Source organism: Sinohyriopsis cumingii, chromosome 2 (assembly GCF_028554795.1).
Source record: "Sinohyriopsis cumingii isolate HCF-2022 chromosome 2, ASM2855479v2, whole genome shotgun sequence".
In the NCBI taxonomy this organism is placed as follows: Eukaryota; Metazoa; Mollusca; class Bivalvia; order Unionida; family Unionidae; genus Sinohyriopsis; species Sinohyriopsis cumingii.
In genome coordinates, this window is record NC_142962.1 from 36,377,339 (window position 1) to 36,391,620 (window position 14,282).

General features: G+C 36.3%; 1 protein-coding gene across 5 annotated transcripts in view; it reads left to right on the top strand.

Annotated features, from left to right (window-relative positions):
• The window catches only part of LOC149804631 (nuclear valosin-containing protein-like), a 107,407-nt gene extending 94,512 nt beyond the window's left edge, over nt 1-12,895 (top strand). For all 5 annotated transcript variants that reach the window (XM_089942679.1, XM_089942704.1, XM_089942671.1 and 2 more), the window contains exons 25-26: nt 10,882-11,041; nt 12,814-12,895. In XM_089942679.1, coding sequence (XP_089798805.1) covers nt 10,882-11,041; nt 12,814-12,846 — 193 coding nt within the window. In that variant the 3' untranslated portion in view covers nt 12,847-12,895. The remainder of the gene's footprint in view (nt 1-10,881; nt 11,042-12,813) is intronic.
• Nucleotides 12,896-14,282: the final 1,387 nt, after the last annotated feature.

The following is a 14,282-nucleotide window of genomic DNA, read 5'->3' on the forward strand; positions in this document are numbered from 1 at the left end:
CCACGACCTCCCACATCTGAGGCAGATGCTGTAGTCACTTATGCCAATGGACTGGTCTCATTCATCAGACATGATTTTTCTGTGTTTTAAAGCAGAATTCAGCTTTTCTTCTGACTTGAATTCGATTTTTCTTGATATAGTCCATTTTTTTATCATCTCTAATCCGGTTTTTAAAAAACGGTCTGTTTGGTTCCATTCCGCAACGAATCTTGTAACATATTTATTCCATATATTAGTTAGCCCATGACTCTCGTAAAGAGTATTCTGACTGGTCAAACGTTTAAATTCATCCAGTGAATCTTCATGTAATGGAAACTGATGGCAATGGAAAGAAGAAGCATGCTTGCAAAAATGGCATCCCGAGTTGTTGAGAGAGACCATGACACGAGAAGTTTAGATAAAGATTTAAAAAACATGTGGAAATTGGAATGGCAGCAGTGAAAAGTCGACAGAAGTTTAGTTGCTCAGTTTATAAGAAAACTGAACGCTAGACGACTGGCATTTTGAGACCTCTGTTCTACGGTAAATGCAGTTGGAAGTGTTTGGAACAGCATCTACAAAAGAACCTGCATACAGAAAAATTCAAGCTCAGAAGGCATCGGGAAAAAGTGCAGTTAATTACTATAAGAAGAAGGATTTCTTGCATGAGAGAGCAGATGTAGCTCTCTATCAGAATATGTGCACTGCGTGTTACCAATACAAGCACCAGCTTGAAAAGAAAAAGGCTCTCTTTGAGAAGGAAAAGAATCGATTGCACATTGAGCCAAAAAAGTCAGTCAGAAAGAAAGGCTAAAGAAATCTTTGCCAAAGCTGCAAAAAGAGCTTGACTGACATATCAACAGGTTGTGTCCATTGGAGAAAAAGACAAGCGAATCTATGGGATTATTTGTATATAGTCAATGTTCTTGGGTGTTTATTTTACAGATTTTTTATGAAAAGAGAGATGTATAATATTTTTGCTGCAAAAATTGAGAAATTATTGTGACTTAATTACAATGTGAACACAGATATGCACATGAAATAACTTATGCACCAATAGTATTGGAGAACAAATTCATGTGATAATATATATTGTGAAATTATTCAAGTCAAGTTGAAAATTTTTGGTAAGTTTATTAGTTTTTCAAATGATTATTTTGTTATATATTATGATCATTAGTTGCACCAGCAGCAGTTTTTTAAGATTGTAAAATGCATGTTTGGCCGGGGGCCTTTGACCCCCCCTGGACTCCCAGATCAGGGGCGCTGCCCCTCAAGACCCCATTGGGGGAGGACCGCCAAATCTCCCTTTCAAATTTTCAGCCAAAATTGTGTCTGATTCATGAGCAAGATCCATGGATACTAATGAGGTGACCTTGCATTTGAGCTTGTTATCTTTCTTTAAGTTGTATTTGTGATTCAGTTGTGATCAAACTTGGAACATAATTTTATATTGTGACAAGCCAGGGGTCTTTACTTGACAGAGCGGTTGTCAAACCCTGGCGCGATTCCCATTAGAAGTTATAAGCTTACTCCAACTTTCCAAAGACTTCCATACAACTTCAGTTGTAAATTAGAAAGCTCGACTTGTCCATTCTATCCTTCAATTTTACTCTAATCATTGCAAGACCACAGATAAAACAATCTGCCAAATATCTATCAACTGCACATCTGCATGGTTTCTCTTCATCAAGTTGCTATAACGCCAACTGTTCATGCCGTAGAAACTATATGAGTATCCTCTAACACTGCAAACTATTTTAACTCCGCCACCTTAGGCCAGTCAATGTATGCTTCCCAGGCACATTTTACCAATATAAATGCACAACATCTGCCACCATGGCGACATAAACGGTATCTGCCAAGTCCCTTCTTATTTATTCCTTTGTGTAATTTACCAGTTTCCTACCATAATTACTGCCACTGCAGTCACACTACCAATGTACACCACTAGATTTTAATATGGACTATCTTACTCCAGAGACATTCATTCAGTTTTGACCTGAATTCACTACTAGTGAACCATGGCATCATGGAAACTCACTAACACTTCACTCCATGACATTTGCTCCTAGTAATTGGCTAATTACACTGGTCAACAGTGAAATCATTACTGACTTGAAAAGGCCCTAATCTGTAGTATTTTGGTGTGCCGAACACGAATATAACCGTGAAAAATTTGTATTGGCTCTCGTTTTGAAGATATTCATATACCTCATTTTCTATGTTTCACTGTGTAAATTTCTCCAGTAGGACTGCAGCAACATCCGGAATAATGATGTAACATTGCATAATACCATCATGCTCACATCATCCACAGTTGATTGCATCATTTTCTGATGCAATGCAATACTAATGCCATGCGGCTGCTGAAGTAAGTTGACGTCAGCAGTGTACTATACATGTGTAGGCCTATTATACTAATGCCAGGCGGCTGCTGAAGCTGACGTAAGCAGTGTACTATATCAAGCCCAATCAGATAGGTTCAGCATTTAAAATATTTTAGACGTTGTGCGAGACAGTTCAAGCTACTGTTACATAAAACTTATTATTTTATCCATTTACGTACAATAAAGAACAGTAATGCCTCGAAAGTGTGTTAATACCGCGGACAATTTTTGCTATATTTGTGGGGAAGTGACATTTGCCAACCAGAAGAAAAGTATCAATTCTCAAGTGAAGAAGGCATATCATCTTTACTTCGGATGCAAGGTTGGTGACCAAGACAAGCCTTGGGCTCCGCATATATGCTGTGCTACATGTACAACACAGCTTTCACAGTGGTTGAATTGCAAAAGGTCATCAATGCCGTTTGCAGTCCCAATGGTGTGGAGAGAGCCAAGCAACCACCTAAATGACTGTTACTTCTGCTTGGTTCCTCCTCTTTCCGGCGGAATAACGAAGCGAAAGAAGTCGAGAATAGTCTACCCAAACATTCCGTCTGCATTGAAACCAGTTCCACATGGTGAGGGACTTCCTATTCCAGAACCTCCAGCAGAATATTCTCTTGATTCATCTGACGAAGACAAAGGTGAGTCGACCTGTTCTTCTCCTGGTCCATCAGCATGCAGTGATCCAGATTTTCACTGTGGTGCAACATCAACCCCACACAGAATAACACAGGAAGAACTAAATGACCTGATTCGTGATTTGGACTTATCAAAGAACAAGGCAGAATTGCTAGGATCAAGACTCCAACAATGGAATCTTCTAGAAGAAGATGTCACAATTACTGCATATCGAAAGCGCCACCAGCAATTGGAGCCTTTCTTCAGAAAGGAAAGTAATCTGATATTCTGTTCCGATATTGAGGGCCTCATGAATGCTTTAAAAATCACTCATGACCCACAAGAATGGAGACTATTTGTGGACTCTTCGAAACTGAGTCTCAAGGCTGTGCTTTTGCACAATGGAAACATTCTTCCATCTATTCCAGTAGCGTATGCTGTCCACATGAAAGAGACATACGATAACTTAAGGCAGCTACTGAATTCCATTGAGTATAACAAGTACAGCTGGCACCTCTGTGGTGATTTGAAGGTAGTTGCCCTTTTAATGGGACTGCAGCAAGGATCTACAAAATACATGTGTTTCTTATGCGAGTGGGATAGCCGAGCAAAGGAAATGCACTACATGAGGAAGGAATGGACTCACAGGCAGAATGTAGCCATTGGAGAGAAGAATATCCAACACCCAGCTCTGGTTGAGGCTCAGAAAATCTTGCTACCACCCCTTCACATCAAACTAGGTTTGATGAAGAACTTCGTGAAAGCCATTGACCGGACTTTGCCAGCATTCCGATACCTGCATGAAAAATTCCCTCGACTCAGCGAAGCAAAGATTAAAGAGGGAGTTTTTGTGGGTCCTCAGATTCGAGAGCTTTTCAAAGATGACCGGTTCAACAACTTGCTGGAAGGTGACGCGAAACAAGCATGGAATGCTTTTCGCCTAGTTTCTACAAACTTCCTCGGAAATGTTAGGGCAGAAAACTATAAGGAACTAGTAGAAGACATGTTGATGAAGTATAAGAAACTTGGCTGCAATATGTCTCTAAAGATTCACTTCCTTCATTCCCATTTGGATTTCTTTCCTAGCAACTGTGGTATTGTTAGTGATGAACACGGCGAACGTTTTCATCAAGATATCGCAACAATGGAACAAAGATACCAGGGAAAATGGTCCACTACAATGCTGGCTGACTACTGCCAGACACTCCTCAGAGATGCTCCCGAACAGCTGTACAAGAGACAGGCGAAGAAATCTAAGATGTAGTCAATGACTTGATTTTTTATAGGTAGGCTATTACAGTTGACCTTTTACTATTGGAATGCATTTCGTTATGTAAACATTAATTTCTTGCAGATTACAAAAAAACTAGAGCCAATTTTGCAATTTGACTGTCATATTCGTGTTCAGCACATAAAAATTGATAAGAATTGACTAATTTTATTTCAGTAACATGACTTTTGTAAAAATTTGTTGTCCAGTGTTATTTCAGGCTAGGGATATTTCCAATGCACCAAATTCCGATAATCACACAAGTAATCACACAAATCTAAGAATTTCTATAAACAGGATGCTATAACCAAATGCACATACTCCAACTTTATTACAATATAATTAAGACCTCAGATGAGATCAGTAATGAGTGAGATCCACACATGCTAATTGGTGCTCTTACATCTGACTGGCTGAACTTGTTACTGTTACCCATCATGAAGCCACATTTCAGATCAAATTTTGATAAGACATTAAATGTGTGTTTATATCATAACTGTCAGCTAGGGGTATATAAACTTTGCACTGACAATACATGGTGATCAGTTGAAAAAATGAATCAAGATAAATTCCCTCTGATGAGTTACAAAGATAATAAAACCAGTCAGGGATGGGGGATGATGGGATGTGGGGGGGTGACTAGACCACTCTAGCAGATGGGAGAGAATGCCTCCACATCCTTCCAGGCAGCACATTCTTATATCATCATTATTTTAAGCCTATTTAAAAAAAAACTAAATTCAGTTCTTCTGTACCATTGCTGTGTTTTGCGGTGGAATTTTAGTGGATCTTAAAAACTATGGCTTCAGTTTTTATGAACTTTTGTCATGGGTTTTGGTGGAATCATCATTGGGACAGACCTAGAGTAAAGTTGGAATTGTAACTGTGACTTCTTGAGGCAAGCAGTGACTATGGTGGAAGAATTTGAAGTTGATTTTGAAGAAGCTTACGAGAGACCAAAATGGGATGATGCACTATAAGCTAATCTGATAACATTCACAGATGTTGATGTCAATCCAGAGGAAGAGGAGGAAGTAATGGCCCCCTCCTAATAGAAGGCAATGTCAAACTGAAAATGCAAAGAGGATGACAGAAAAGGAGAGATTTTGATATATTAAAGACAAAACTTAGAACTTGTCAGAGAGAAACTACAAATGGAGAAGAGTTTAAACTGAAATAACTAGAATTAGAAATAGAAAAAGTGAGACATCAGAAAGACAGATACAAAGAATGACAGCATCCCATTCAAAGTCAAGTCGCAGACTCACAATTATCTTGCAGAGGAGGATATTTTAGCATTTCTTGCTCAATTTGAGACTGTAGAGATGAAGGAGTTAAAACCCTGCAACATAGAACTATCCTAACAGGAGAATCAAGAGAGGTAGTACAACAAGCAAGAGCTCTGTTGAGTCATGAATGGTCCTGATACATAGGTTTGGGTAAAGGCATCAATATACCAGCCAGTTAGTAATCTAAATGAAAAAAAAAAAGTTTGTCAAAGGCAGTGTAGCAAATATGACTTTGATCAGACTTGGTTGATAATAACTGCAGGCTTAAGAGACAGAAAGTTACCCTGTATACCACCACAGGACAGCCATTTAAAGTTGAACTTGAGTTGTTGAAGTTAGAATGTCCTATTTCAGCAGCCTTAATTCAGGTGGGACTGGTACCAGCCTTTGCAGTGGTTGTTAGGGATAGATATCCTTACTTATAATTGTGATAATGTTTTTGCAGTGACATGAGCCCAGCAAAGTACCATGAATGATTTGAGGAATCCAGAGATAAAGATATCAAAGTTTATGATGTGAAACCACAGAGTTTTGGAAGGAAATGACACTTTAGAATCCATAATTGGTAATTAAACTGAGAGATATTTCCTCAGTTAATGCTAGAGAATGTTTCATCAAATGTTTCATCAAATATTTTCATTTCAGAACAGGAAATAGAGGGTGGCAATGTATTCTACTGGGAAAATAGAATTTTCCAAAGTAAATGGATCATGCTTGATGGAAAAGCAGGTCAGGTGTACAGGTGATACTCCCACAATGCTTGAGAACAGCAATGATCACAATAGCTCACAGATCCTTAGTGGGTTATTTTGGGATGGACACCAAAAATAAGGAAAGATTCTTGGATCCATTTTATTGGCTTGGTATCTTCTGTAATGTTAAGGAATACTGCTTTATCTGTGACACATGCTAGAGGGTGTCTAAAACGGGAAAGGAACAATCACCCACATGTGTTGTTCCTATAGTAAGTGTACCATTCTGCAAGATGGCTATTGTTGGTCCTCTGCCAATGATAAAACAGGGAAGCAAATTCATAAATGATAAAGCAACAATCTACCAGGAAGCAAATACCCATATATACTCACCTATATGTGAACCATTTAAGCTGAAAATTTGATTCCTGCAGAATAGGGGTCATCTTTTAAGTATGACATACAAAAAAATTCAGTAAATCTAGGGGTAATGTTGGAAACACTAGATATTTCTAGTACACACAAATATTGTGAATTCAGATATTTCTACATTTTTATGCCACTATTCCCATTCAGAAATGCGTATAAGGTATGCACTGTATTTATCCATTTCATGATGGTATTCAATACACAATGCGGGGGCCCCGAGTGGCCGAGTGGTCTAAAGCGCTCTTCGTTACGGATCACTGCCATCTCACCTCTGTCTGCGGCGGTTCGAGTCTAAGATTCAGCCAATGTGGGCATGTGAGAAAGCCTGCCAGTAGCTTCTCGTGGGTCGGTGGTTCTTTCCGGGGTTTTCCGGGTTCTTCCTCCACCATTAATACTGGCCGCCATGTATAGCCTATCGTGCTGAAAAATGGCGTTAAACCCCACAACAACAAAAAAAATCAATACACAATGCATGTATCTACAGTTATTTGGATTTTAAATATAATGGATAAATTGAATATTACTCACTACAAAGTTAAGTGTCCATCAATGTTTGGTGTTCACCAGCAAGTATACTGCTTCCATTTTTGTGCAAATCCAAACAACCTATATTTGTATTTGAACCTTCAACCTCCCACATCTTAGGTGGACACTCTAACCACATCTGAGGCATTATTTAAGAAGCTAAAGCAGATTAACCTAAAAGTGAGACCAAGCAAGTGTCAACTTGGAGCAAATGAAGTATACTGCCTGGGTCATGTCATTCCAGATGATACCATCAAACCCTGAATAAATAAATAAAATGAAAGCAATGATAGAATTCCCAATGTCAGTTATGCAAAATAGTGTGAAAGCATTTTAGGTATCACAAGCTATGACTGAAAATTTGTCTGGAATTTTCCAGAAGTAACAGCACATTTGACAGAGATAGTCAGAAGGGCTTGACCAACAAATTTGCAATGGAATCAAGCGACAGTGAATGCATTTAATCAGCTGTAGAAACAGAATGTCTTTCCATGGTCAGGACTATGAAGTCCCTGACCTACAACTTGAAGGGAGTTACAGTCAACATAGAAACAGACCACAACCCACTCACATGGCTTTAGCATGTCACGGGAAAAACTAAAGGCTTTTACACTGGTCTCTTGCTTTCCAGTCATACAATTTTAAGATTTATTACCAGAAGGGAAAAGACAACATCAACGCAAACCAACTTTCAAGAATATAATTCACTTGGAATAATAAAGTCGGATCTCCAGGGTTTGGTGCGGTCTTTGAAAGTTTGCATGCTCATGTGTTTTTGATCATATAATTATATAGTTGTTTTTATTCATATCAATGAAAGATCAGAGTAAATTTAGTGAAACTCTGAGTCATTGTGGAGCTAGATAAATCCTGACTTTATGTGGATGTAAGTGAATTTTAATAATGTAGAAAGAAGTAACTCTCTTGACTTAGGTTGCACAAGGGACTTAAATCTTTGTTTCCCTAAGGCAGACATTTTTTAACATGTTGAAAAATATAGTAGTCATTTTCTTAAAGGGAAGGTGTTGAAATGCTATTATGAAAGAATTTTAACAGTTCATGTTTCTAGCATAGATGTTGTTCATGTGTGGCCAGTTGTCAGTTGTAATGTCTGGGTTTGATGGGCAACTTGCAACAATGAGGTAATCTCATATATGATTGACTATGTTTGTGACCACTTTGGATGTTGTATTTCTGATTTCGTTTTGATAAGACTTGGAATATGGGCTAATATCATGTTCAGTATGGGCTAATATCATCATGTTCAACATGGGCTAATATCATGCTCAATATGGGCTAATATCATGTTCAGTATGGGCTAATATCATCATGTTCAGTATGGGCTAATATGTTCAATATGGGTTAATATCATCATGTTCAATATGGGCTAATATCATCATGTTCAGTGTGGGCTAATATCATGTTCAGTATGGGCTAATATCATGTTCAATATGCGCTAATATCATGTTCAATATGGGCTAATATCATCATGTTCAGTATGGGCTAATATCATGTTCAATATGGGCTAATATCATGTTCAGTATGGGCTAATATCATCATGTTCAATATGGGCTAATATCATGTTCAATATGGGCTAATATCATGTTCAGTATGGGCTAATATCATGTTCAGTATGGGCTAATATCATGTTCAATATGGGCTAATATCATGTTCAGTATGGGCTAATGTCATCATGTTCAGTATGGGCTAATGTTCAATATGGGCTAATATCATCATGTTCAGCATGGGCTAATGTCATGTTCAGTATGGGCTAATATGTTCAATATGGGCTAATATCATGTTCAGTATGGGCTAATATCATCATGTTCAACATGGGCTAATATCATGTTCAGTATCAGCTAATATGTTCAATATGGGCTAATATCATGTTCAGTATGGCTAATATCATGTTCAGTATGGGCTAATATCATCATGTTCAATATGGGCTAATATCATGTTCAATATGGGATAATATGTTCAATATGGGCTAATATGTTCAATATGGGCTAATGTCATCATGTTGAATATGGGCTAATATGTTCAATATGGGCTAATATCATGTTCAATAAGGGCTAATATCATGTTCAATATGGGCTAATATCATCATGTTCAATATGGGTTAATATCATGTTCAGTATGGGCTAATATGTTCAATATGGGCTAATATGTTCAGTATGGGCTAATATCATCATGTTCAATATGGGCTAATATCATGTTCAATATGGGCTAATATCATGTTCAATATGGGCTAATAACATGTTCAGTATGGGCTAATATGTTCAATATGGGCTAATATGATCATGTTCAATATGGGCTAATATGTTCAATATGGGCTAATATGTTCAGTATGGGCTAATGCCATGTTCTTGGACAATTTTGATAATGAGCTAGATCCATGCATATTAATGAGTTGATTTTGCATCTGAGTATCTGGTCTTATTACCATCTAAAAGCCACAATTCTGATCAGGTTTCTATACAAATTAGAATAAGGGCTTGCACAATCAAGATATTAGACAAAAATATCCAAAGTAAACATGATCCATGCTGATTAAAGAGATTATCTTTCATCGGAATGGCCGAGTTTGTTGCCATTCAAGGAGCCATACTTTTTATCTGATTCTGATGAAGCTTCAAAACTAGGTTATATTAATTGGATATATTTCATCTGATTGGCTGAGCTTGTTACCTGAACAGAACTATAGACTTTATTTCTCATCCATTTTCTGTAAAACTTGGCAGATGGAATGACTCCCATCATGAACAGGAGAATGGGCTTTGTGCCATTATTTTAAGAACAAATGTTTTATCAGGATATAGTAAAATGGCTAAAATAACATGGTATAAAGTTTGTGAGATAGTTTACCTAGATTTTACAATACCTTATAAGCAATCTTAATGAATTGGTCAGTTTTTAAGTATTGTAAGCCTGTGAATGATACCATGGTTACCTGGATATCTTGTTTATGTTTTTGTCCATTTTTCTGTGATCCTTTTTATTTCCATTGCCCAGTTCTTAAACTTTTCAAGGTATCAGTGAAACTAGATAGGTTTTAGACAAGTTTTCCAGACATGCCTTTTCCTTTTCACAATTTATGAGTTTCAATAATTTTTCTGTGTTTTCATTTTTCTTTCCATCCATCCATACATTTTTCACATTAATTTATGCAGCTTAGCTGCAACTGTTTAAGATATCTCTATAAACTTTGCTACAAGCATTTGATAAGTGGGCTAGATTCACCTTGTTTTTGCTAATACTATTTGTTAGTTAAAATATTTTTTGTTTTTGTCCATTCTTTTGTCCATCATTACTTAGCCATACTGTAGTTTCAAGAGCAAAACTCCAAACCCATTTAAGACATCTCTGTGCAACTTGGTACACTTATTGGATTTGTGGTCTTGATGTGCTTTTTGCTATTCACAGTTCCTCAGTTCCAGTATTTTTTCACATTGCATTCATTGTTATGGTCATTGATCCATCCATCCATGCTTCCATCATTCTCACATTTCCTTCTGGAGCACAACTCCAAGACTTCATGAATATAAGTACACTGATTTAGGGTGTGCATTTGTCCATCCCTCCATCCATTCATCACTTTAATTTCCAGTAGGATACTTAAGGAAGGAACCATTCCATAATTGGGTAACCAGTGGATATTTCATTTCTAGATAACTTGTTTTATTTGACAGGGGTGCTGATATAGCAGCATTAGTTAGAGAAGCTTCAGTGTTGGCATTGAAAGAAGTTATTTCCCATGGCAATTTAGTGTCATTGAAAGTGGGCATCCATGTCAGAAATCAACATTTTGATACTGCTTTTAGCAGGATTAAACCATCTGTCTCAGAAAAGGTTTGTATGATTATGTAATTTTAAATTTAAGTTTATCTTATCATGTTAAGAAAATATTACCAGTACAATATGACAGATAAATCTGTCCTCAGCAGTCAAAACGTTAACTGCATTGGTAACATACTGTTAACAAAAATGTAAAGTTTGTAATGTTAATTTGGTCCATTACATGCACATGTCAACAGTAAAGTTTGTAATGTTAATTTGCGTCTGTTACATGCACATGTCTACATTAAAGTTTGTAATGTTAATTTGGTCCATTACATGCACATGTCTACAGTAAAGTTTGTAATGTTAATTTGGTCCATTACATGCACATGTCTACATTAAAGTTTGTATTGTTAATTTGGTCCATTACATGCACATGTCTACAGTAAAGTTTGTAATGTTAATTTGGGCTCTCCATTACGGATCACTGCCATCTCACCTCTGTCTGCATGGGTTCGAGTCTCGGATTCGGCCAATGTTGGTATGTGAGAAAGCTTGCCAGTAGCTTCTCGTGGGTCGGTGGTTCTTTCCGGGGTTTTCCCGGGTTCGTCCTCCACCATTAATACTGGCCGCCATGTATAGCCTATCGTGTGCTGAAAAATGGCGTTAAACCCTACAACAACAACAAAAATGTTAATTTGGTCCATTACATGCACATGTCTACAGTAAAGTTTATAATTTTAATTTGTGTCTGTTAAATGCACATGTCTACATTAAAGTTTGTAATGTTAATTTGTATCTGTTAAATGCACATATGTACCTGTGTACATTAAGGTTTGTAATGTTAATTTGTGTCTGTTACATGCACATGTATACAGTAAAATTTGTAATATTAATTTGTGTCTGTTAAATGCACATGTCTACATTAAAGTTTGTAATGTTAATTTGTATCTGTTAAATGCACATATGCACCTGTCTACAGTAAAGTTTGTAATGTTAATTTGGTCCAATACATGCACAGTAAAGTTTGTAATTTTAATTTGTGTCTATTAAATGCACATGTCTACATTAAAGTTTGTAATGTTAATTTGTATCTGTTACATGCACCTGTCTACATTAAAGTTTGTAATGTTAATTTGTGTCTGTTACATGCACATGTCTACAGCAAAGTTTGTAATGTTAATTTGTGTCTGTTAAATGCACATGTTTATGTTAAAGTTTGTAATGTTAATTTGTGTCTGTTAAATGCACATGTCTACATTAAAGTTTGTAATGTTAATTTGTATCTGTTAAATGCACGTATGCACCTGTCTACATTAAAGTTTGTAATGTTAATTTGTGTCTGTTACATGCACATGTCTACAGTAAAGTTTGTAATGTTAATTTGTGTCTGTTAAATGCACATGTCTACATTAAAGTTTGTAATGTTAATTTGTATGTTACATGCACATGTCTACAGTAAAGTTTGTAATGTTAATTTGTGTCTGTTAAATGCGCATGTCTACGTTAAAGTTTGTAATGTTAATTTGTGTCTGTTAAATGCACATGTCTACATTAAAGTTTGTAATGTTAATTTGTATCTGTTAAATGTACATATGCACCTGTTTACAGTAAAGTTTGTAATGTTAATTTGGTCCATTACATGCACATGTCTACAGTAAAGTTTGTAATTTTAATTTGTGTCTGTTAAATGCACATGTCTACAGTAAAGTTTGTAATGTTAATTTGGATTATTACTTGCACATGTCTTACAGTAAAGTTTGTAGATGTAATTTTTATGCAGTATTCTTTTTTTCTTCCACATGTGTAATTCAGTGTTTATCACTTAATTTTATACTTTTCAGGATCAGCAGAAGTACCTGAAGATGCAGCTTTGATCAGTGTAAATATTAGAGAGAATATTTGTAATTAAATGTTTCTATACAATGTTTTTCTTATTTTTTATTGAAAAGAAATTTCTGCTGTTTTTTCTATCCATCCATTGTCTGTCTGGCCTGGATATCTGTCTGTCTGTGTGTCCATTATACCCATTTGGACAGAAGCAGAAAGGAAGGAGGAAAGGAAAGAAGAGATTTAAATAAAAATGTTATGATTGGGTATTTTGCTTCTGGGTTTGCAGCATAAAGAAAAGCAAGTGCAGTATCTGTCATCCATTGTGCTTTGTCTGTCTTATCTCCATAAATAATTACTATTTTCAAACCTCATAAAAACCACTGTCAGCTTTAACCAAGCATGGCAGACAGCATCATGGCCACTACTACTAGAAATTATAAATTCTTAGAATGACTTCGTAAAAGATTTTGACTATATTTGACAGCATCCTGGCATGAGGCAAGTCCATTTTGTACAGGTGATGTCAATTTACCATCAAAGATGATCACCATTACCAAAAATAGAAAAACCTTTGGAGAAATTCTTCTCATGGACCAAATTTGAAGGATATAATCCTGGCATAAAGGCCTTAAAATATTTACCATCAAAATATGTCCACCATTACTGAAACAGCTCAACAGTATTGGACAGAAAGCATCTGGGCATGAAGTGTTATCAAGTTTGTACAAGTGATGCTGATTTGCCATCAAATATGGCCAGTGTTACTAAGAAACAAAAAGAACCTTGAAGTTACTTTACATAAACTTTTCATTGAATTCAACCAAAGTTGTTAAAAAGCATCATGGTTAGGAAGGTGTTCAGGTTTGTATAAATGATGCTGATCATCCATTACTAAAAATTAAAAAACCATTTAACCAGCTTTATCACAAGAAAAGCTTAACAAACTTTTGGAGCAACTTGAATAGAAACCAAAGATATTTCAGTATTGGATAAATAATGCTTATGTATTTTAAAAATATGGGTGAAGATTAAAAAAAAAAAAACCTTGCAAAAACCATTACCGGATCATAATACCTTTGGAGATTCACTACTGCCTCACAAATCCAGCCTTCCAAGGGTAAAACGTTTTAGCTAAAAAGCTAAAAATTATCTGCCCACTTAGTTGGCAGTTAGAGTGATCTCCCCTCGATACCGAGATTGGTGACAAATCCCATCAAATCATCAGTTAATACTTCAAAATGTGCCAGATAGTACACTGTCTGCAAGATAGATCTCACAAAATCCAGACAAGCAGTTTGGAAATTTTCTACTTAAAAATGTTTTGCTGGAGTGTCATCATTGAAGGGAAGTATGCTCTTTCTATATATTCCCAACTTTTCTGTTCTTTCTTTCATCAACAACAAATTTTCTGACTTTTCAGTATGATCAGTGGCCATCTTCACATGCATAAGTGCCTGTGGTACATACCTGTATGCAACAG